The sequence below is a fragment of the Chroicocephalus ridibundus genome, chromosome 7, assembly GCF_963924245.1.
Source record: "Chroicocephalus ridibundus chromosome 7, bChrRid1.1, whole genome shotgun sequence".
Lineage (NCBI taxonomy): Eukaryota > Metazoa > Chordata > Aves > Charadriiformes > Laridae > Chroicocephalus > Chroicocephalus ridibundus.
Genome location: NC_086290.1, coordinates 53,698,989 through 53,723,498, shown reverse-complemented (window position 1 = coordinate 53,723,498; position 24,510 = coordinate 53,698,989). Strand labels below are relative to the sequence as shown.

The 24,510-nt window shown below is 50.4% G+C and overlaps 2 protein-coding genes across 3 annotated transcripts in view; one reads left to right on the top strand and one right to left on the bottom strand.

The window, feature by feature from the left end:
- LOC134518437 (multidrug and toxin extrusion protein 2-like) overlaps window positions 1-24,510 on the bottom strand; it is a 167,011-nt gene that overhangs the window by 11,893 nt on the left and 130,608 nt on the right. The window lies entirely within an intron of this gene.
- NXN (nucleoredoxin) overlaps window positions 4,610-24,510 on the top strand; it is a 53,337-nt gene continuing 33,436 nt past the window's right edge. The window contains exon 1 of the mRNA XM_063341958.1: window positions 4,610-4,958. Coding sequence (XP_063198028.1) covers window positions 4,641-4,958 — 318 coding nt within the window. The 5' untranslated portion in view covers window positions 4,610-4,640. The remainder of the gene's footprint in view (window positions 4,959-24,510) is intronic.

Sequence of the window (24,510 nt, the reverse complement as noted above, 5' to 3'; positions counted from 1 at the left end):
CTGAAAAGAGGCTAAATAGGGATTTTCGTACCCTTGTTAAGACAGCCAGCGTGCAAACCGCTGCCACATCTTCTGAGGGTGGAAAATGGGATGAAGAAATGAAAGAGAAAGTGTCGCTCCAGTTTCGTGCTGGCATGGTCTGTGAACGGCATGGCTTTGCGCAGGGCTTGGCGAGCTGGGGCTGCTGCTTCTCCCCGTGATCCTTCCCCCCCCTGGGGCCAGCAGAGCAGCAGGTGGTTGGGCGCGTGTGCCGGGGCCTGCGCTGCCCGTGGGACAGGGCTTTAGTGGCAGCTATGGAGAAACAGAAGTAGTCAGCAGCAAACAACACATGTCCTGGCTGGTGGTGTGACTGCTGTCGCCAGCCCGGCTATGTGATGGCCAAGGGGTTCCCGTGGTGTCCTTATCTCACGTGGAGGCAGGGGGGGAAATGACAAGGCTCAGATGGTGCCATTCGGGGTCCTCAACAAGCAGCACAAGTGTGAGTCCCTTTGAAGTTTACTTGTGACCCTGCTGAGATCAATGCCCTGGGCTGGCAAAGAGGTGGCAGAGAATCAGGCAGAAACCTGGGGAAAAGGGCTTTGAAAAGAATAGGAGGAACTTTACAAAGGCTTAGGGGAGAAATGGTTCCCAGGAGCCAGGGACTGGACTAGCCCATAGAGAACCAAACACACAGAGATGGTCTGTGACTGACACCTTCTCCTTGTGTTTTGCTGCCGCTGTTTGAAATCAACTGTATTTGCTTTCAGAAGAGCCGTTTTCTATTTCTGTGATCACATGTGGATCCCGGTCTTGCTGGGAAGCAGCACGGGCACCCCAGGACCTGGTCCGATGAGCAGGGGTGCCCCGACATCTCCCCTGGTCACTGGCATGACAGATGAGGACCTTGCCAGCTGCCCGGCAAGATTTGGCAGGGCTCATCTGCCGGAGCCCCCCGACAGATGGGGAGGGTCAAAGGTACCGCTAGCCTCGCACCAAGCTGCCTTCAGCAATCCGGAAATTAACGGTATTGCAACACCGCTCAGAAGAATTTGAGGGGTCAAATTCCTTTTGAGCATAACATCGTTGAACTCGGTCGTTTTAGACCTCCAGCGAATTTGGAGCAGCGTTTTGGAAGGCTGATACCTTAACACGGACCTGTTTAAAGGAGTTAATGTGTGACCAGCTACAAACCATCTGGAGCGGACAGATGGCCTGCCCTGTGTGGTTCTCAACGACGCTGATGTGAATCCAGAGGAAAGCAGCTGAGGGGAGAAGGATTGCAGTTGCTTGCATCATCTGTAGAGCAGAATTAGGCCTTTTTTCCTGCAGATTTCCAGCAGGATGACTACCCAGGGCTTTCTCTAGATATGTATGTCCATATTCTGAAACGCAGCCAACATCCCGGTACTAAAATAAACCCCACAAATGTACCGTGTCTGTAACCATTGCGATTAAGAGCTACCAAATAGGAAAAATGTCAGAACACAATGGATTTATGTCAAACACTTGAGTGTTTGAAGAGTGTCCCTTTCTTTTATGAGTCCTTGCTGCTGGCTGATGGCCAGATACCATGGAAAATTCACTCGCCTCTTCGCAAGGTGGACTTCAGAATACAGCTAAATTAAAAACTAAAGAGCCTTTTGCAGTCAAATTAGTCTTTATTTGAGCACCGCAGCATAGGATCAGATCATCAGAGCCGTCAGTGGATACGGCACGCAGATCTGGGTCTTGTCCACGGGGAGAACAAACTAGAATAGCCATCTTCAGATCGCTCCCCTTGCGTGATAATCTGACTGTGAAGAAAGTTACTGTATTTTGGAAATAGTAAGTGGTTAGCAGAACATGCTAATGATCTTAGAGTATGGTGACCCTTGCTGCAGGGCAGCCTCTCTACTGGGTGCACAGGGATGGTTTTTCTGTTTAACCCCACCTGAGTGTTCTCAAGTGCATCCTGCTGATTGACGTGGCTTCCTCTCCTGGATACCCAGGAGAATCGGTCTTCCACTGCTTCCCGTGTCTCCAAGGTATGAGTAATGTTCAATAATGTCTAATAATGTTGTAAGTGCTGCTGGCCGGTGATCCAGCTGCTGCACTGAAGCGGTTACAGAGCCTGCAGTTACACGGCTGCCAGAAAGTTTGAACTTGGGAGCGGGCAACTCTCCGTGGTCTCTAATCGCCCTGGGTGTCCTTATTGCCCGTAACTGCTATTTTTTGGCATGGGCAGTCACATAAACAGGACTGTTCACACCATTATTTGTCCCAGCTTGCTAGTGCAGACATACCTCTGTAAGAAGGGTTATAACGAAGCTTGAAACTGATGTTTATAGTGGATGGAATGTGTCCAAAAGGCAGTTGCCTGTTTTTAAAAAAAAAAAAACAAACAAAAAAAGGCAACGAGAAATGTAACATCCCACGGCCTCGGTGCCTCTGCGTCACTGCCCGTCCGCCGCAGCGCAGCGCCTGCTGGCAGCTAACGGGGGCTCCTTTTGTGCCCCGGAAAGCTGCCTTCCCAAAGACAGAGACCAACCAGGCTGTTTCTCTCTGCTGTTTGCCCAGGAGTTTTCCCTGCCGGTTCCCTGGCGAGGGCTGGGGGTGCCGCCGCCCCCCCCGCCGCCAGCCCCGGTCCCCGGGAGGTGGCGCTGGAGCCCCGCGGGCCCGTCGCTAAACCCCGACAAATACAATATCCGCTCGCCAACGTGTGGAAAACGGTGCCTAAAAAAAAAAAAAACCAAAACCGAATAGGAGTTAGGGGAACGCAGATTGGCGCTAGCTTTGTAGAGACAACAAACTGCTTGTTAAAAGCCCCGTGGTGTCGTCCTGGCTTTTTAATCCCGCCGTCACAAGTCGGTTCTCAAAGGCGCACCCCGAGTCCACGGTTGTGCAGCGGAGCCCGCGCAGGGCCAGACACCCAGCCACCCACCCACCCACAGCGGGAACCCCGCGAACGTTCCCATGGTTTAACCTCCGGTTAGTCACACCTCACCTGGCGATGTTGTTCCGTGAGAACAGCCGTTTCCTCACTGAATTTCATTGTTCTTTGAGAGAGAGAGAAAGGCTTTTAACTTGTCCTTACAGAGCATCTTGCTTCTGCTTCGTTCGCTAAAAACGGGGCCAGACAAATTAACTGCAGCCATAAATATTATTTTTACAGTGGAATATTTATATCGCCACATGGGTTGGTCGAGTTCAGGGCCGCAGACTTAAAAAACAGCTTCCCTGACCTGAAGAGTCCAAATACTTAATTAAGGCAGATAAGGCAGGACAAATAAAAACAAGACAAAACTCCTCTTGCTTTGAACCACCTCTAGGGAGCAGGTCTTGGCAAAAGAAGAGAGAGATTGTAAAGCTGTAATAATAATAATGATAATTAATTGTATTTATAAAGCATCCCCTAATGGCTCTGGATGCTATACAACGATTTTAAATACAATTGAAAGCATCAACAGTAAGACACCAAATGAGAATCCAAATAAGGAAATGTTGTAAAAACAAAGGTGTATTTTACAGTAGCTAGCAAGATTTTAGAGGGCTGGTTTGGGGCTGTTTCACAAAGTGGAGGTGTCCAGCCTGGGTGCACACTCTGTTGTCGCAGCACCGGTGCAGCGCTGTGTCTCTGGGAATGTGTGCGGATGCTCCAAACCAAAATCCTCAAACTTCAGCCCCCCCAACCCATCCTCTGGACTCAGCCTCGCACACGCTCACACGTTTATTTCTCTTTATGGGAGTGGAGGGTGCATGTTTGTGTGCCGGCGCGGGCAGGCGGGTTGGCCTCTGTGGCAGGGACAGACAGACAGACGTCAGTCTGGAGGGGCTGAGGATTCACGCTGCGGTGAATTCTGCGGGCTTGCAGATTACAGACCGTGATTACAAAGAGCAAATGCATTTTAAAGCCTGGTTTGCATGTCACTGTTTATGCTTTATTTCCTTTCTGTATTCCAGCCAGCCAGGCGGTGTAATTCAACGCAGCCGAAATTTCCTTGTGTTTACACTTCTGGATTGGTTTTCGGGTTTTTCCGCTCGCCATTGATAAGGGTAAACACATATTTACATTAGATTTGGAAAACAAAGACGAGGCGGGCTCTTGTCCTGCAGCCTTTGTGGAGCCTTGCTCTGCCCCGACCCGGGGGGGCCAGCTAGCTGGAAGCTGCCCTTCTCTGGGCAGGGATTTAAGGGATGGGTGTCCCTCGGGTGTCCCTTGGGTGTCCCTCGGGTGTCCCACGGGTGTCCCTCGGGTGTCCCAGCTGGATGCGGGTATCGCATGGGGAGCTGAGGACGGGCGTTTTGCAGGACGGGCAACTCGTGGCGAGGACGAGCTGGTCCCCAGCAGCCACCGCCTCCTGGCAGCGGGGACAGTGCGGTGGGGACAAGGCCAGCGCCTGTGCGGCGGGCACCGGCCATCCCTCCCTCCTCTCCCCGGGGCAGCCGGGCCCCGGGCGGGGAGTGAAGCTGAGGCCCGGGGGGAGGCTGTACCCACGGCGGGCTGTCCCACGCCACGCGCGGGGAGGGGACACGGGAGGCGGCGGGGCGCGGAGCGGGGCGGAGGGGGCCGGGCCGGGCCGGGCCGGGCCGTGCGGGAGGCGGGCGCCGCGCGGCAGCGCCCCCTGGCGGGGCGGGGCCGGCGCGGGGCTGCGGCGGCGGAGCGGGGAGCGGAGCGGGGCGGGATGGCGGGCGCCCTGTCGGAGGTGCTGGGCGAGGTGCTGGTGTCGGCGGACGGGGAGGAGGTGGCCGTGTCGGCCTTGGCCGCCCGCGGGGTCTCGTTGGTGGGGCTTTACTTCGGCTGCAGCCTCGGCGGCTCCTGCGCCCAGCTCGGCGCCAGCCTGGCCGCCTTCTACGGGCGCTTCAGGGGGGAGGCGGCGGCGGCCGGCGGGCAGCGCCTGGAGATCGTCTTCGTGTCGGCGGAGCAGGAGCAGCAGCAGTGGCAGGAGGCCGTGCGGGCCATGCCCTGGCTGGCGCTGCCCTTCGCCGACAAGCACCGCAAGGTGAGACCGGGGGGCCGGCGGGGAAAGGGGGGGGGAGGTGGCGCGCCCCGGGCTTTGTCTGGGGGCGGCGGGGCTCGGCCGGGTCCCCCCCCACCCCGGCCCTGCCGGGGCGGGTCCCGCGGGGTGCGGGGTGGGCGCCTTCCAGAAAGTTCCCGGGAGGAACCGGGGGGAAGGAGGGGAGGGGGTCGGCTGCCGTCCCGCGGGGCGACGCCGCCTCGCCCGGCTCCTCCGGGCGGGGAGAGCCCGCAGGCTCCGTTCCCCTTCCACGGGTTGGGGGGAGCCGGGCCCTGGGCGGCGGCGGGTCCCTCAGAGGAGCGGGGCGAGCGGGCGAGGCGTGTCGGTAGCCGCCGCTCCGAGCCCAGACCCGGGACCCCTGGCTCCGCCCGGGCTGAGGGGAGCAGGCCTCGGTGCGGGCCGTGGACAGGCCCCCCGGGTTTGGGTACAGAAGGGGAGCCACGGCCTCCACTAGCCCCTGGGAGGGCGTTTGGTGGTCGAGGAGCGAGTTTGGAGCCCGGCTTGGAAGCTGCCGGGCAAGTTGGTGCGATGGTGTTCGTTATCCGTCTTCATTTAGCAGCTGGTGTGGTCGATACTCTATATAAGTTAGAGCCCCTCATCCAAAGAGTTTAATTGGAAAGACAGATATCAGACAAAAAGCGCTCTGTGAGAGGCAGACGGGGAAGGCTGGGCTTCCAGATCCCAGCGAGCTCGCAACATTGGTAGATGTTATTTGAAAAAAAAAAAAAAAAAAAAAAAAAAAAGCCTTTACAAACCTAATCTCTGGAAGCTATTGAGTAAGAATTAAAAAGATGGTGCCCCACTGTGCCATTTCTAAGCATCTTTCCGGCGAGTGATCGCGGCTGCTGGTCTGGAAGCAGCCTTGGCTTGGCTCTCGGCGAGGTGCGTTCTCCGCTTCACCCGGGACTGGGGTCACTCCGGTACCTGCGAACGCCCTCGGGCATCCCCCGTGTCCGGGCTCTGTGAGGCTGTGGTGGGGCAAGAGGGACCACTTCTTCCTGGACGGGTCTCTGAACCTTCCTCTGCCGGCACTTTGCACCGTTCGTTAGGCAAAGGAGTCATTTAAGGAGAAGTTGGCTGCCCATCTGGCTGCGCTGTGGGATGTCCCCTCTGCTGAGAAGTTGTGTAGCTATTTTGAAACCCAGGTTCTGCTTTTTGGCTGGTTTGCTGCAGGTTTTTGTCGCTAAGCCCCTGGTTCTGTGAAAACTGGTGTGTTTAACGCCGTGCACCTGGATGATGATGCTGAAGGCCCCCAGTTTGCCCCTTTGAAGTCCAGGTGCCTCTAACTGGGAGCTTGCAGGCATGGTCACAGCTCAGGGTCTGAGACCGGTTTCATTAACAAGGGGAGTTGTAACAGAAGCTTCATCCTTCAGAGAAATTACAGTTTAATTCCGGTGTCTTTAAAACCAAACCCTCTTCCTACAGGGACATGAAAAGATTGTGGTTTCAATTAGTAGCTGGCCATTTCCCTACAGAACATTTCAGATTATTTAGCTGGTGGGACTTTTTGCTTGCCATATTTGCTTTAAAAATTCCACTGCAACACAGTTAAATGGTTGGGAAATTGTAGAAGTGGAAAGTGGCATTAATTTTACATGCCGGCCAATACTTCCATCTATTAGATTGCAAGAAAACATGAAATAAAAAGATTATGGGGTCTTAAACTCTTATTCCAAGAAGCCCTGAGTTAAATTCAGGATTATTTTTGTGCGGCGCGTAAAGTAATTGAAGCTCGTGCTGTATATTTTCAAAACTAAGCAGATGTGATGTGGCTTTGGAGGAAGCTTAATCTATGGATAACAGAGAACCTATTTGTAAGTTATAAAGGGCAATTATGTCGGGATATCAGATTTCTAAACAGGAGATTTATAACCTGTAGTTCAGGCAGTTAGAAGTTTCCTTGTATAATAGGCTGATTTTTAAATAGTCAGGTTAATGACCTGACTCTCCAGAAAAGCACAAACTTTCTATTTTTCAAAAACATGCCAGCAGGAGCCGGGGATGTCTAGCATATGTTCGGTACCTCGCCGGCTTAATTTGTTTAAAAACAAAAAGCATTAGAAAAATGTAGGCAGACCTTTTGAGTTATGGTTCCTTTGCACTAAAGGCTACTCCTAAACCCGATGTGAGACAAGCCCCAGAGAATTATATAGATTTATGGGAAGAAAGGGATCTTATAGATGCAGAATAGAGATAACAGAGAGAGAGGTGGGAATGTCGGGCTGGGAGCTGAACTCTATCCCCGAGCTCTCAGCCTCAGCCCCCGGAGACGCTGTGGAGCCCCCGTCCTTGGAGGTTGCAGCGTTTGGCTGGGTGAAGCCGTGGCCGAAGGGGTCTTGTGTTGGTGACTGCAGGCTCAAAGACCTCCAGAGGTCCCTTACAGCCAGTGCTTCCTGCTGAGAGTTGGTTAATTTATCTACTGAGGTCGTGAAAGCTTTGGGGAGAGATGACTTCCTATCCCATATTGGCTGTAGCATCGTTTTTGTTGCTCAGAATTATTGAATAATACAGCTACTATGGTCTTGGTTTCCTCCTGAAACATTTATCAGCGTGTGCCTTGTCTTTCTTTGGTGTACTCTGTGTTTTTTTTAACGTTTTTCCCTCTTCCAAACATTGGACTTCGATAGGTCTTAAAAAACCAGGCTCCTTTCTGGGCTTACAGAAAGATTCCCACAGTCCTAAAAGTAAAATAGCATCTTATTCTCATGGTTATTGGTGAAAGTAGTATGGGTTGTCAAAGAAAACAGCCACTCTTCGTTGAATGCCCCAGTAACTCAATAATGCCGGGGTGCAGTTACCCAGGGCATAACAGCCTGTGCGTCTTGCAACAACCAGTTGAATTTGGGTAACTTTAGCATATAGCAATTTCTGTCTCCAAACCAGTAATAAAAGCAAGCAGTACAAGTCAGCAAACATCTGGATGTGGGGAAAGCCTTTGATTAATGAGGAGGATGGCATAATGCCTCTGTCTGAGCCACAGCCAGCCGTATTACTGGGGTTTCTTTCAAGAGCAAAACCGTAACGCTCCAAATGAGATTGGAGGCCTTTGACTCATGATACACATCCCTCAATTAAGCTGTTCAGCCCCGGATTCGGGTAGCTATACACAGCTGTTGTTAATTGATTTGTCTTCTGATAATGCCTGGCGTTGCTGAGCAGAGCACGGGGGAGAGATGTTGCTCCGTGTCTTTGTTTCATTTGGGGTTTTGGTTTAACATCACCCTGTTGTTATCTGTTTGCATGAACAGCTGCTCAAGTTCTGGAGGGTTGGTTTAATAACAGCTTTAATTCCTGATTGCTACTGAGAACCTCGGTAATGTAAACAGCCCCCATCTGTCTACGTGCCCTGATGTCCACCGGCGCCCGTGACGGGGCAGCGCCCTCCCCGTTGTCGGGAGGACCCCAGACTTCTGGTGAGCTCCGGACCATCTCTGCTGCAGAGTCCACCTACCCTCGGAGGGAATTCGGGTGCCCTTCGAGGGCTTAGGGCATGCAGGCTTTGGGAGGACGGCAGGAGCATGCTGTCCTGCTGCGCTGTGTTGCTGTGGGACACCTCGGTCATTTCTGCTAAAAAAAAAATAAATTGGGCACATTCTCTGTTGAGTAGGTCCTTTCACTCGGGTCCACATAGGAGTGGGAGAACGGAGGGTCATGGTGCCGGAGGAGAAAAGGCTGTGTGTGGGTCTGCGCTGGGAGGGAAGCAGCTTATCTTTTGCTGTTGTTTATTTGCCCTTGCTTTTGTTTTTACTTGTTACTTACTTGGCCCAGTTGTCTTCCTCATTCTTTCCAATCTGGACTTTTCTAATTACGCTTATTTGGTGCATCCACACAGCGCCGCGGTGGTGTAGGGTCTGCTCTTCGCCTCTTGTTTTGTGTTTGCTTTCCACTGTATTTACGCATCTGCTTGAGCGTTGCCCAGATTCTTCTTGGGAAGGCAAACCCACTTCCACTGGAGCTGGAATAGTTCTGCTCTGGTTTTAAATAAATGCAAAACATGTTGATTATGCTTCTGTGATTATTCAGTCAAGTATCTGAAAACAGTTTGAGGAGCTCTCTTTGCTCACGCTGGTAAATACACTTCAGTTGGGACAGAGCGTTTTTATCTTAAAAGCTGGATTTATATACCCTGCCCTATTTATTTTCTGCCATGTTCACATGAAATTTGTCTTTTGCCGAATTGTGTGTCAGAGGCATGTGATCTTTCTCCGCATGTAAAGGAGATGTTTGTTCTGTCTCGCCCTAAGGAGGCGGAAAAGAGCAAGTTGGTAGCTTTGGATTTTATTATTTTAGTGGCCTGACTACTCTGGTAGGTGATCCGAGTTGGGCACGAATAGAACACCCCTTCTGTGCTGGGAGTCCGTCTTCCTCAGCACCGCAAATAAAATGGTGGTCTTAAGGTCCATAGGTGAAAGTGACCAACCTCTTGCTTGTTTGCAGATATCTCTTTGTGAGGTCTTTTTTTTAATTATTAGTATTTTTTACTTCCTATATTCCCTTCCCACCTTCCCAAGAAAAGGGCCTTTTCTTTCGCTCTGCTTACAAAGATCATCTACTGTAGGAGCCTCTCCTAATAAGACACTGGGTACTACTTTTGTAGGTAGAGCTTGTGCAAGAAGTGGTGGGGAGGAGGTAGAAATGTTATTAAATTAGACTGTACACAATTTTTTTTGGGGGGGGGGGAAATACCAACCGCATACCCTTGATTATAGCTTAAGGTACACCCCAATTTTCAGGGATTCATAACTTTTCATTTTGAAATCGCCATCTGCTGAGATCTGGGAGGCAAGTGGTCAGCACAGATGTGGGATTTGTCTAACAGAGAATTTTGTAAATCACTTGACGCAGCTTTTGAGTTTCATCATATAAAAATATCTAGGTAATCACTTTCAGCTGTGTTCCTGACTTTGTATTTCTGGGGTGGGAATGTATATGAAATCTTTGGCTCACGGAGATGTAGATTTGAAAAATATGGTCTTTTCATGACATAAGGCTATTGAGCAAGAAGCAAGGCATTAGCAGCACCAACCGATTCTCTGTTTGCTTTGAAACTCGCTGGTTCTGAAACATAAGAACGGGAGATCTATGAAAGCAGCAGAGAGAAGCCTGTGTGCTGGTTTTCATTGTGGCATCTTAATCCAGATGTTGAAATGAAAACGTTATTTAAAAATGCATGGTTGACATTTTCGCTTGTTACTCTCAGGTTGCAGAACTAAGCAAAGCAACTTTGCTTTTTAAAGTAATCAGTGCACAGTTCTCCAAAAATGCATTCTTTTAGGCGCTGAACATGTAACAGCTTTACAAAAGAAGGTAGAAAATAATGGAGCGTTTTTCTGTGCGATTTTGGAGAAGTACAACAGTGAACTTCAGTTATGACTGCAGAATAAGCTATTCGGTATTTCCACATTGTGAGGACGACATGGAAGCCAAAACATTCTCTAATTTTTGTTGGTGGTGCCGCTTTTCCAAATTATTTCTAAGTATATTTTATACAGCTTTGCAGTGACCCTCCATACAACTAGCAGTCTTCTCTCATGCCAAAACACTAATCCTTCAGTGAAATCCCCGTAAGCATTCACTGCCTTCAGCAGACAGCAAGTCTGGGGGCTGTGTATAAAATCCAGGTCCTGCACTAGTTGTGAAAACATCACAGACGTCCTTGGAGGTTGGATTTCCCCATATATCCAAACTGTGGCCTGCCTGAGCGCTTTCCCTGGGGGAGAATTAGTATTTTAAATGTCTTGCTGATGTGTCATCTGCCGTGTTGTTTATTGCGTCCTTCAGTCGGTAATTGCCCATGTGTGAGGGCCAGCTCTGAAAGTCCTTGGACATCTTTCCATCATCAAATCCTCCTGGCTCCACGGTGGGGAGAAGCAGCAGGAGCTTTTCCTGATCACACACGGTTGGGTCCTCTGAGCTGGGCCCTGCAAGTCCTGTCCCCAAAATTGACATCAGGTTTGCGTTGCTTTCAGATGGTGGCTTCTTCAAGGGGTTTGGTAACGTTTTGGTTTGAAATGCAGTAAGCTGTCTCCTTGTTTAATACATGAAACGGTCCTTTTGTACCGTTGCCTGTAGGTATTTTTTAGTACTGAGAAAGCTTGTGTGAAATTCATTGCAAGTTCATTGTTAGCTGGTACGGGTTTTCAGGGAGTCCAGGGGGTTTTAAAGTTGGGAGTTTTTTGATCCTTTCTCGTGGACATACTTTTAATGTTTCAAAGCGGCGTACGGTAGGGTTAGCTCACGCAGCCCGGGTAGGGTTTCTCTTCTCCTGAATTGCATCTGAGTAGAGCGCTCTGTTTTGCATTCCTGTTTTTTTCAGCAAACGCTCCCAGCGTGGAAGTTGGGGGTATGGTTTTAATCTAAGTCGAGTCAGAAGATATTGCACTTCTTGGTGATCAGACCAGGGGGATTCTTGCCCCAGCCCCACGCACCCTCCTCCCCAGCAAGCCAGATTCAACGTATTGGTCGTCTGCTCCTCATTGCTAGAGTTTTGATGTGAAATGTAGGGATATAGGGAAACTGAGAGGGTACGGGAGGCTGTGATGCAGCAGGCTGAACTCTGAATTCAAGGAAACAAGTTTGAGCAGTGCTTGCCTGAGCATTTGCTTGGTGAGAAGCTCGTTGGTGCGTGCGGATTGCTTCCTCCTCCTCCTCCTCCTTCCCCTCCCCATTTTTTATCAGGGAAACAAGTTCCAAGCAAAATATTCCAAAGTGATATTTAATTACTCTTTAAAATGCAACTATTTGTCTTATCAGCCATGTGGATTTCTCTTTGCTGCTTTGATTTGACAGTTAGTAGTTTGTCATTTTTAAAAAGCTTACACACTCCAGGAATCTGTGATTTTTGTGCTTTTGAAAGTAGAGATGTTGAATTAACTGCAGCTTTGAACTATTCACGGATAATTTCGGGCCCCCTGCTTTCAGCAAATAACAAGCTGACTCCTGAGCTTTCAGGCTGGGTTGAATACTGAATAATCACGACTTTATAGCAGTGTGTATTCTCTAAACTGGTTCCATAGCACGTCACAGTGTAAGGCACGATAGATTTGAAACATTTTTCTAGACAGATCACTTTGTGCTCGTGCCATCTCCAGATAATAACGATTAAGAAAGGGGGAGTAATGCCAGCGTGCGGAGGGTGTTTGGATTCATTACGACTTGGGCTTTGTGCAGGTTAATTCCCCTCGGTTCCCGGGGTAGGAGCCCCGGCTGGGGGCCGGGGGTGTTGTTGAGCTGGGGAGAGGGCTTTCCCCCAGCACTGCCTTGATGTACCTCTGCAGGGCAGCTTCCTCTGTGCTGGCTGGGTCTGCTGCTTCTCTGGATGCTCTGTAGGTGAAAAACGCAATTAGAGTTAAATCTGTGGGTCGCGAGGTAAAGAGGTGGCCAGTGGAGCAGCTGGGAGCGGGATGAGTTGACAAGTAAGCAAATAGATGTATGAAATTCTCTCATGGGAAAGTGAATTATACAAGTATTTCAGATTACAACGTGAGCGTCTTGTATGATAGCTGATCGCCTTTTCATCATCTCGGTTTTCCAAAGAAAATGTGCTGTCTTATTGATTTGGCTTAGAGTACACACAATTAATGGAAGGGTGGAACTAAAAAGATGCAGGAATGGTTTCTGCATACTCTCACGTCTGTCTTTCAACACCATGAAAAATTGCAACCAACAATTAATATGTAAAGAATTTGCGGTCTTTATTTAGTGTGAGTGACTGACTGCTTCGGTTGCGTCAGGGAGCTTTTGCAATCTGATCAACCCCCTGCCTGGAGCCCAGCAAGCCCCTCTGGCCTCAAAACAAAGCGACGGGAGCCCCTGAGGAGGCACGGGGGAGCCGGGGGGGTTGCTGGCTCCCAGCCCGAGCGGGGAGGTGAGCGCTGGGCAGCGAGCCTGGATGCTGGGGAGAATCCACTCCGTAAAGGATGTGCTTCAGATGATCGGTGGCATCGCAACTGTGGAGCCCAGGAATGGTGCACGGGGAGGGGAGAGCATCTTCTGGGAAGCAAACCCAGGGCAGAGCAAACTGGGAAGCCAAAGGCTTGTAGTGTGGAAGGCAGTGGGGCTACCTGGTGCTGCTGGGGGACAAGGCTCGACAGTCTCTTCGGGCAGACTCGGCGCCATAGCAGCAGGGTGGTGTGACATGTTGCTGTGTGTATTTTGCACCCGTGAAGGTCTGCACCAGTTGAAGCTATCCTGCCTGGCCAAGGAGAGAAACTCCAGCGTCCTCCGGCAACATTTTGTCTGTCTTTACAACCGTGGCTAAATCCAACCTGAAGTTAAAATATTTTAATGGAGAAAAGATGCAAAGGTCCCTATTTAAAATGAATTTGCCAAGATTTTTATTTCGTGCCTGAGGCATAAAAAATAGCTGGTGGCATCCTCGGATACGAGAGGGGCTCGGTGTGGCCGGCCCCCGGGAGGGGGTGGCAGCTGGCACAGGGGGTCAGAAGCCGCCAGGAGGGATCTCTGCGGGGCTGGGCTTTGACAGCCGAGAAGGGAGAGTTGTTTTATGTTTCAATGCACGGATTTAAGAATCTGGGTGAGAATTAGGTAATGTTTGCAGAAGAGAGTAGAAGGCAACTGAAATGAATTGCAACTGCGTGAGCGAGCCGGAGAGAGAAATTCTAGTTCTCCCTCGTTCCCAAGAGATTCCCACTGGAGAGATGAAGTCATAGCCATTACTTCATTAGCGTTAACTCAGGATGCTGACAAATGAGCCCTCTTGATTTGTGCCGGGCCAGTTGAAGAGAATACTGCCCCGGCTCTCTCCCCGTGCCTCAGCAGTGGCTGCCCTTGCCGTGGCATTGGCAGAAGCACATCCCAGCTCCCCAGCCACGCTGATTCAGCTCAGCCTTTTCTTTTCAACTGCCACCGCTTCGTCCAGCGTGCCAGCTCCGAGCTGGCTTTTAGAAATCCTGCTGTGCAGAAGGCTGCTGCCAAGGGATGGGCAGGCAGGCGAGTGCGAGCAGCAGCAGCCTTGTACTCGCCAGAACCTCTCCATCAACGCCCCAGCCCGTGCCCAGTGCGGGGAGCGTTAATGGTACCCAACGGTCCGAGCCCCACTTCCAGAGCAAACAGACGGGTGTAGGATCTCACCCTCGCCACTCGCAGCGTTGCTGTGGGAGTCCCTTTTGGAAAAAGTGTGAAATTTATTGTAATATGTGCTGAGGATCTTACGGCGGATCTGAGCCGCTAAATCCTCTAAACCTGAGCCCGCAGCTTCATTGACAGGGCCTCTCACTTTGCTCTGCTCCAAGCTTATGGTTTCACTGCTCCAATATTTTTCCATACATGGAAGCATTCCTGCCCCAGCCTGGGCTAATCCTGACATGCCACTGCATCTGGATGTTAGCTCATTTCTCGCAGCTGACACTGTGCAAAGGCAGATGTCTGAACTTACTTTTGTTTAAATAGATTTAATTCAACCAGCAAAAGTCTCACCCTATAGGTAACCAAGGGGGGTAAAAAAAAAAAAAAAAAGTGGTTTTCCATTTTATCGACTTCCCAGGGCTGTTAGGTGGATGAATTGGTCCCCAGTAATGCCGTGCTTTGGAAATGTATAGTATTTAAATTGCAGAGGGGTTACAAACCACCGTTTTGTGTCTCCAGCACAAGCTGAACCCATCTCCTTGCTGTGGCTTGGTCGGTGGAGAGGAGCTCCTGCCCACCCATCCCATCGCGTTGTAATGTGTTCCTGGCCTCTCCCTTCCACTCTGACGGCTCTCCGGAGGCTCTGTGCTGTGTGGGGTGTATTTAGTAACTTGGTGAGACTGGGACCTTGCAACTGAGCCGAACGCATCAGTCGTATGGGAGAGAGAGATGCATGTGCTGGTGAGCTGCTGTTTGAGCCGGGGGCCTGTTCTTAATCCCTCCCTCGCCAGGGCGGGTTGTAAGTTTTAATTAAATGCCTATAAGGTGCTCTGCGATCCTCTGCTGAAAGGCCCTGTTTAAGGGCAAAGCCTTTGAATAAAAGCTTAGAGACCTTTCCCACCCGTCGGGAAAGAGTTGGAGCTAAAACAGCGAGACCCAAGCAGTTGAATCTGAACAGATGTTGGTTCTCCCCCACTTTGATAGTTCAAAAGGATTATTCTTCCTCTCCCCAGTAAAGGAGAAACAGTGATTTTATTAGCGTTGCCAGGGATCTCAGCTCCGTTCCCTCCTGCTCACTGCTAGTTAAAAGGTTTGCATGCTGGGCTGGAGGTGGGCACGGAGAGTTTCAGTTGTGGGCTGCGCTGGTTCGTTTGCAGTTCAGCATCCACTTGCCCAGCCCTCGCTGGAGGTCCCGGGTGAATCCCGTGTTGTCCTCTCCTTGCTTGGCTGCTGCTGTTGGGTGGAGGAATAAGACAACTTAAACTGAGCCGGGAGGAGGACAGCAAGGGTAAAGCGGTGTGGGAAGGAGAAGACAATTTCCAGGTTTGCTGTCGGAGCTGTGAAGCAGATGAAACTGCCCTTGCGTGACTGTTTCCGACCCTGAGAAGTGAGAGAGTCCAAGAGCCTGCAGATGCCTCCAGCCTCACCAACAGACCCCCCCACCCCTCCGTTTGCCCCTCCAAACGCAGCCCGCGGCCTGGGCAACAGCAGCACTGTGATCCTTGCACAGGTACTTGGGTCTGATGGGCTCTGAGCATCAGACAGATCACCACGGTGTTAGAAATGTTCTTCACCCCCTCCAAGTTTTTCTGGCTGCTGTTCTGTCGCTCTCCGAGCAAATCCAAGGGCAGCAGTCTACAAATCCTGCCTTGCAAGTACTGCCTGGGCGTTTAGCTTGCAGGAACGCTCTTCTTTTATCAACTGATAGCTGGTGTTTTGAGAGGGCAGGGAGCTGTGCTTATTTCCTTCTGAGAGGTTGGTGATTCTACAAGCTTATTTTTCAGGGTGCTGCCTTTTAAATCCTGGTTTGTGGCTGTAAGGCAGAGGCCGCATCGCTGTTGCATTACAGGCTGCTTCTAACGAGCTCTTCCCTGTAATCTGTGCTCGGGAGCTTTGCAAATGGCCGCATGCATTATAGGGAAGTCCTGCTGTCTTCCTCCGACGGGCAGGAACACTGATGCGAGAGGGGTCTGGGGGCTGGATGAGTGACGAGAATGGGGATCTGCAGCCAACAATGCTGGGATTTACTGGTCCCAGTCCCCCAGGAACAGCCCCATCTCACCAGCCCCACGCAGCGAGTGAACCTCAGCCCCTGGTCGTGCTCAGCTTCCCTGCCTGCCGTCGCCACAGCCATTGCCCCCTGCTGCTGCCGCCGTCGTGCTTCCAAAATCAGTTCGTTCCAGGGTTAGAAAAGACCCATTTTTGTGTCCTAAGCACTGGATTTCACAGATATAGAAGGGGAAAAGGTCTTAATGCCTGCAGCTTGATCTGCTAATCTGGAAGCATGGCAAGTTCTTCGTAGGAAGATTTGCTGCCCGGCTTTCTCAATGCAAGTTTGTGCAAATACGTTTTATTCCTATAATGGGTCATAGCAGCTGGATGCCTCCCACCACGATTCCTGATATTTAGGTCCTTGATTCTGGCGAAGACACACAGCAATAAATTAAATGAGATGGGGACTTTCAGAGAGTAGTACAGATGGTGGGAAACTGAGGGCAGGGACTACTGAAGTGCTAAAGTATGGCACAGCTTTGACTCCTTCCCTTTTTAAAGGAATGGAAAAAGCTATGGGCTGCTGTGCCAGCAATTTTGCCTCCCCCTTGTCTTCAAAGACCTGCTGGCCACCTCTGTTGCAATGCTTCTTGACGGTCAAGGCCCTCCGTGCCTTTCTGTCCTCTTGCTGGCCCGATCCAGACACGCTTAGGCACTGTCTCTTTGGTTTTCTTGCTTTCTTGGCAAACACTGGGAAAGCCGACTGTTAAATGAGATTTCTCGATTCTTTATAAGTCTCTCACTTTTTTCCTCCTTAGATGTGACCTGCTTTAGGTTTCGTTTAGCTGCAGAGATTCAAGTAGAACGATTTGATTCCCTTATCCACCTCCGTCTGTGTTAATGCGCTGTGTCTTTGACTGATGGTTTAATTATTGTGTGTGACAGGAGCATCCAGGGCCCCACTCGGCAGAAGGTGTTTATCTCTGAGGTGGCGCGCAAAGTAGATGTCTGCCGCCCCAGTTGCTCCCAGGACAGGTTTTTGCCTAGAGAGGCAGTTTTCAAGCCGGTTAATCGCCACGTTGTGAAGCAGAAGGGTAGGTGGCTGTCCCTGCCTTTCCCTGCGGGCATGTCCCTGCCGGCTGCGTGGGGCCAGTGGCTCCCGAGGTGGAAGGATGGTGATGTGGTAGGTTGGGGAGTGCCGCCTATGTTGGGAAGAGCCGTCTCGGCAGAGGGACAGTGAGCGTGGGAGAGCAGAGGGAGGGAGGGATGGGTGGATGGATGGATGGAGAGGTGCGAGGACCAGGCTGGAGAGGGGAGCAGAGCGGTTCCTTGCCTGGAACGTCACTTTGCTCCAGGCAGACTGGCTTTGAATCGCGGGAAGGCTCCAGATTTTACTCCATTTTAAAAATGAAACGCCCTGTGAGCCCTGCATGTTTTATGTTGCTTTTTGGCTTGGGCTGGCCTAGCAGCAGCCCTGCATTGGGCCGCATCCAGCGTCCTCTTTTTGATGTTTTTCTCCATGAGGATTTGCTGCAGTCTTCACAGCTGAAAAAGTGGAGTCGTCTGCATAAAACCCAGTAACTCTCTAAGGTTAAGAGGCCACCGAATACCACCTCTGTCTGTGGCCATCCCTCTAATTATTAAAATAATAACCCTATGCATAGCTTACTGCTCCACTGGCGGCTCAGGGTCTGTAATGCTGGGCCTTGTTCAAACAGCTGCACGAGAAGAAGATGGTCTTTGCCATACAGTTGGTTATCTAAAGAGACGTTCCCCTCACCCTGTGGGGAGAGGGTGGGTACCCACGGTTAGTGACAGACCAGGCTGGAGGAGATGCCTCCAGCCTTGTAGGCACGGAGGTTTGGGATCTGGAATGGGAAGGCAAGCAGAGACCTCTTCCATGGCTGTGCCCGCTGTGAGGTGACGCACTTTGCCTGGCCACGAGCTTGCAGAGCTCTTCCCTGCCAGCGGCTGGTGCTTAGTTTCATCCTTATGGCTGCTTCTGCCCGGTAGCTTGGCAGGAGCCCTGGCCATGTTTGACTTGTACACAGTCGCCACAGTTGCCCATCTCTTTGCTGCTGCAGCCAGAGGTCTGTCCAGGCGACGTGAAGGTGTGCTGCTGGCCTTCAGGCCAAGATTTGGGAACATCACCTTCTTTATGCAAAAGCGTTTATTCCAGCCAGGCTCGTGCAGCCGGTATTTGGTAGACTGCTCATAGGAGAGAGGACCAAAGCAGATGGGCAGGAGTTTGTCACTTGGATTCGGTCACTGTCCCAAACCAACTGACTGGGTTGGATGTTAAACCTGCGATATAACGTGCCGAAAGCTTGGGGCTGGGCATCTGCCTGCCCAGTTATAGGGATGCCCGTCACCCTGATGTCAGTGTGCAAGAGTTCACATGCCTCCTTTCTGTCTTCATGATGCTGCCTTTTCTTCTTGGGGCTTGAAACTGGAGACGTGATTTACACCTGGCGCGGCTGGGGGAGAATAAGTTGTATAAAAGCTGGTTACTACGGTAGCTGCCATCTCTGGCCGAGCGCGTCTCTGGCTGCTTCCTCCACTCGGCTCCTGAGAGCCGGAGTGGGGATTATCCAGAACAAATCCTGTTACCCAGCTGCTTCTGTGGCGAAGACCTGCCGGGCACAGGGATGAACCCCTCCTCACCCCAGCGCCCCCAGCAGCGAAGGAGTCATAGGACAGGAGCACCCCACGGGACATAAATCACGTCACTGTTTGCAGATGACATCATGGGTGAAGATCAGGGATTTTTAGGGTTTCTCTGCCAGAAAGTGGCAGTGTTGATTGCCAGGCTTAGTAATGAAGAATTTGAAGTTGTGATTCATCCCTCAATCCACGTCTTAAGTATGTGGTGGTAAAGCTAGGAAAATCTGTGTATGTATAACTTGTTTCTTCTTAGGGAGCTGAGAAAGCCTTAGGTGCAGCAATTAATATTTTACTTAATTGGGATTGAAATACCAAACGCTCAGAACGTGCCAGTTCGTGTCTGTTGTGGGGAAAACTCAATTGCTTAATAGAAATCTCTTTTCATGCTGCCACACTGAAGAGGAAATAAGGTGAAATGTATTGGAAAGAAAAATTACTGACTTTTTTTTGTCATCTGCTCAAACAGTTGTTCAGGCCTGGGGAGGTGTCTCAGCACAGGAGGTTCTTGGTGAGGACATACATTTGAGAGGCAGCTCCTGAGAAGGAAAGTGGTTCTTTGCTGATGCTCAGACTTCTGGTATTTAGTTTGATCTTTTACTTTTTAATTACTCCAGCAATTAGCGCAGTTACACATTTGCCTTTGCTGTTCTGGGAGCGCTTCTCGCACGGCATTTGCTGGCCCTGAGGATGAACCAGGCTTGTGCAGAAGTGCATGCTGGCACAGAAGAGGCATCGGTGTGTGTGTATGTGAATCATCATCCGTGTGGATGTTTGCTCTGAACCTCTGCAGCTGGTGAGACGGTGCCTGGCTCTGAGCAACTCATGCGCTGGATGGTGCTTTGCCCTTACAGCCACTTAGTGGCATACAAATGGGGGGCAAAGGCACGCTGTGCCTGCTGTTTTCCTCCTCTTTTTAAATAATTATAACCAGCCTCACAATAGTTGAAGACCGGGCAGAGCCCACCGGTGATGTGTGGGGTGTTGGTGCAGTGGGCTCATTGCCAGAGAGATGTCAAGAACATGAACCCTGTAAAAATAAATGAAACTCTTTCCATAGCTGAGCAAATTGGACATTGTGCCACAGAGGTAGAAGAGGAAAACCCCTGCCTTATGTGAGCTTGGGCAATCACTTGTCTTGCAATTTTGTTCTGTTTTTCTGCACCATTACTAACAGCATTCGCTTCATTTAGAGCTTCAAGCTGTACGAATCCGTGTGTAATTCCGCTGGAGGGTATGTCACACTGACACGGAGCTGCCAGAGACCTTCGGGTTTGAAAGCCGGGAACTGCCATTTACTCACGTGTTTTCAGTGTTTCTTGTTTCTGCTGGTGAAAGCATCTACCGACTGAGAAATGGGTATGGATGGGAGCAGCGCCTGCGCAGAGCCAGTTGTTCAGCTAATTGGGTGAACGAACAGTTTCACTCCAGCTTCCCTGTTAAGAGCCTCCAAAGAACACTACAGGGTTTCCCCCCCTCTTGCTTAACTAAAGAACGTAAGTGTAATCAAGTCCAGACCTTTTTGCAGGAATCACCGTGCTCTTCTCCGCCCCGCGCTGTGCTCTTCTTCGCCTTGCAGCGAGCAGAGGGCACTGCGTCGGCTTGGCCAGCGCTCTCCTGTTGTGTTGGACAAGTCTTGTTTGCTCGGTGGGGTTCAGTGATCCTGCAAGAGCCGTCTGAAGAAAAGAGCAAAATCCCAGTGGTTTGGCTGCGATCCCTCCACTCTCCTGCCTGACGCAGCCCATCCAAGACCAACTTCTGCTCAGGTATGAGCTCTTTTCTGTTCTGTTTATACTCCACTTAGCAAAAGAGGTTGGAGCCAGATGATTTTTCTGCAGAGGATATAATTTCATTGGAGAGAAGCGTGAGTTTGTAAAACAATCTGTCGGATTAGTGGCACCTCTGCTCCTGCAGGATCTCCCCACCCCCTTCTTGAGTCTTATTTCTGTTCTTTGAAAGCTGAAATTTCCATTGCTGTTGATGCCCTGCCAGGCACTCTAGCAGGGTTACATTCCCTTGGATGCAGTTCAAGAAACCATCGTTCCTTTTCTCTATCGTTTGTCATCAAAAGGAGGGGAGCGCCGTCCCTGCACTGCCCTGCTCCCTCCAGTGCTGGCAGGAGCAGGTGGCCATGGCTGCTCTTCAGACCCACCACGCTAGAAATGTGAATTAGGAAAGATTTTGGTGGCAGGGAAGCCAAAGTATTCGTGTCCTCGAGAAGATATACTTCAACATTTCAAAAACAAAAATGTGTTCAGGGAACCGGCAGAGGTCTTGGTTAAAGCCCTCCTCCACGAGTGCAGCGATGTGAAGGTGAAAAGCTCATCTTTGTGATGTGCGTTAGGCTTGTACAGTTAGGCAGGAGTGGCCTAAGGACTTAAACCATTCTATGATTCTGAGAGAATTGTAGCATGACGTTTTTATTTTGGTAAAGACTGCTAAAGTCAGAGGTTTTAGTTAAAAAAATCTTTGAGCAAGGGCAGCTTCCAAATTGGGGTGGTTTGGGGTCTGCCCAGGCTGGAGCCCGTGGCAGGTCCTGCCTTTGCCGGCCTTTGTGGTCTGCTGGGTGGGATGTGGGATGTGGTTACCAAGGGGGGGCAAGACGGGAGAGGAAACCCACCCTCCTGCATCATGCAGCCATGCCCGCCGCTGTCTGCTTCCTCTGGTACTGGGGATGCGTTTCAATTTTATCATATCTTCCTTGCTTTTAGGATTTGGGCTAACCCTTTAACATGATCGTAGTGTGCAGATTAAAAAAAATAGCTTGTTAGAACTTAAAAAAAAAAAGAAAGAAATGTGCAAGAAGGAAAAGAAAGCCGCGTGTCAGAGTGATATCTTAGTGATGTGCATCATTTAGGTAGCCTATGTTGGGTGAACTGGCGTGTGTCTGCTTCCTATATGTCCGCCTGATTTACCTGGTCTCTCCTTATCCCTGGCCTTGCCTTGTCATAATGAAACCACAACAGGTTTTAGGGTTGTGGGGGGGGGGAAACCAGTTTTCCTAGAGAGAATGTAGAGGTTCTCTGGATTTTCAGAGAAGATGAGCTTTACTGACGGGAGAACTGGCTGAGCGAGTTAGTGGTGGATTTGAGATGTTAGCTTTGTGGCTTTTGTCTACCAGAGCCTGAGCAGTATTTGATGTGCAGACATGTTTTCAGACATTTCTCATAGAGAAGGTGTTGGCGGGCCTGTTGTTAACACCCTTGCCTTTGGGCCAAACTATTGAAAATTCAAGTTGAGCTCGCATCTCATTTCAATGGCTTGGAAAGCTGCAATCTGATGGGCTGAAAAATCTCGTCCAACTCCAGCCCTTATTAGGAGCTTAATCTTAAGTGCAGCCAAAGCCAAATAAGGGGGAGGGCAAAAAAAAAAAAAGGCAGTAAAATGGAACAAGAAATGTGCATCCAATTTACAGTATTCCTCTGCAACCTTAATTCAGCCCCCTGTATGCATTACGATGCGGTTTCTAATTACGGGATCGCGTATTGGTTTTTTCCATGGCACCCCTGCCCTCGCAGCTCAGGGGCAGTGGAGGCAGCCCAGCGAAGGATGGGGTTGCGTGTGTAGGACCTCGGGCCTGCGTGGTGCAGGGTTTGGAGAGAAGGGAGCGAGGCAGGTCATGGAAAAATAGAGGGAGTAAAGTGACGGTGAAGGAGACGGGATTCCTGCTCTGCTCCTGCCGCAGGGCTCGTGTATGGCGCCAGGTAAATTGTTTTTCATGCACAACCAGGGACTCGATTTCCTGGGTCCCCAGGCTGAGGGTTGAGCTGCAAAGTGCCGGGTGCTCCTGCTGCACATGATCTCTTGGGAAGTTGTAAGTCAAACATTTAAAATGCCGCTCGGTGCTATTTATTTTTTAAAAAGGGAGCTGTAGGCTCATTCTGGAACCGGAAGCCCAGAGCTTCTCTGTGCCTTTTTTCTTCAGCTGTAAACCAGAGGTGTTATGAATGTAGTTCTTTAGGATTTTATGGAAATAAATTCATGATCGTTTGAGAAGTATCCCAGTCTGCAGTGGCAAGATGCCTTCATTTTTGCCTTGGAGCAGCACACGAAAAGTGTGAAGTGAAGAGGGCTGCATGCTGCGCATGAGCAACCAGTCAAAAACCAAAACTCAATAATTTCTCACTTGTTGAGCATCTTCTATTCTCGGTACTAACTGCGTCAGGACTGTATGCACACGTGGTATGTGGCCATGCTGTAAAGGCCGTACGCAAGCGGACCAGATTAAAGCTACAGAGAAAACTTATTTCCAGCACATCCTAGCTTTTCAGGGCTTGGCAACTGTAATATTTTCATAATGCAGCCCCTCAGATGTAATATGGTATGAATTACAGGACTGGGTGAGTAAGGATTTGTGTGCAGAGGGTACAAGCATCGCTCTGTGGCATATCTTACAGGGAGGATGTCAAACAGCTCGATCCTGAAGGTGGTCATTTGTTTGCTTTTCTGACCTGTAGCAGAAAGTGGGAGGTTTTTGGATCATCCAGGGAAGGACCTTGTGTGCAGTTTGGGCTGCTAACGCCAGATGTCTGCTTTTGGCTTATCTGAACGTGGGTTGCGTTTGATCTTTAGGTTGGACCACTGTTGTGTGTTGGAGCCTCGCTTGCAAAATAGCTCCTGTGTCCATCGAAGAAAGAGGTCGAGGAAGTTATTTTTTCTGTGGTTTTATGGAACTCTATACCATCGTCTGTCTCTAAGGAAGATGTGACGCACGATGGCTTTGCAACTATGCAGCTCGACGGAGAGGCGCATAGCTGCGGGTGCTGTCACAGGGATGCTCCTGCAAGAGGTTTGCCAAGTCAAGAGGCAGCTAGCTTCCCTCTCCCTTCTCCAGTGTCCTTTGGACTTCATTCCAGCTTATCTCCTTCCCCTCAAAACATGGATTAGGAGCTGCAAAGCTCTCTGCAGGAGGAGCAGCATGTTTGGTACCAGCCTGGCAAGAGCCGCGTCAGCCGTGCCGTTGGGAGGGGGGGCTGTGCTCAACCGCCCTCTTCCAGGGCTCTGCAAGGTTTTGAACACAGCTCGCTTAAATCAGCAGATGTTGTCAGGCATGCACAGGCAAAACCTTGCTCTAATTCACTAATTATAAAAATTCCTGGCAGAAGCTCCGTGTGAGTCAGCTACAAAAAAAACTACTTAGGAAAAAAAAATAACTTTATGATATAAGGCAGACTTTAGCACACAAGAAGAAGGGAAGCTGGGGCTTTCTGTAAATCCAGTTGGTCATCCGGCTTTAGCCCGCCGTGTCCTTGTCCGGAGAGAAGCGGAGCGGTGAAAGCCCAGGGGCTCTGCCTGCCTGCAGCTCTCTGAAGCGGGTGGCGTGGCAGGGGGTGGATGGAGTACCCCTTCCCCGCTGGCCCTGAGGGTGGGGGGAGGCTGCTGCAGCCTGGGGTTCACACTTGCCTTCCACCTCGCTGCACACACCGACCAGCCCAGGGAACCAAGAAAGCCTCAGATCCGGACAGGTCTTGAATTATCAGCAAAGGGTGTTCACAACACTGTCTCCTAGGGAAGCTGCCTTTTTTTTTTTTTTTTTTTTTCCTTTATAAACGTTGGATTTTATTTTATTTTTGTTATAAAACCCACATAACTAATTTCCCTTGGAATCTCTTGCAGGCGTCTGCTCTGAGTGTGTTTTGGCCTCGCTGCCCAGTGCTGGTTTTGAATCCCAGTCCCAGTGGTGGGAAGTTTTTAGAATTAATGCCAGTTGTATTTTTTTAATAGAATCAGTGTCCGCCCGCGGGTTTTAAACAAATATCCTTGGCTTTACGTTTTGCCTGCACGTAGCGAGTATCCA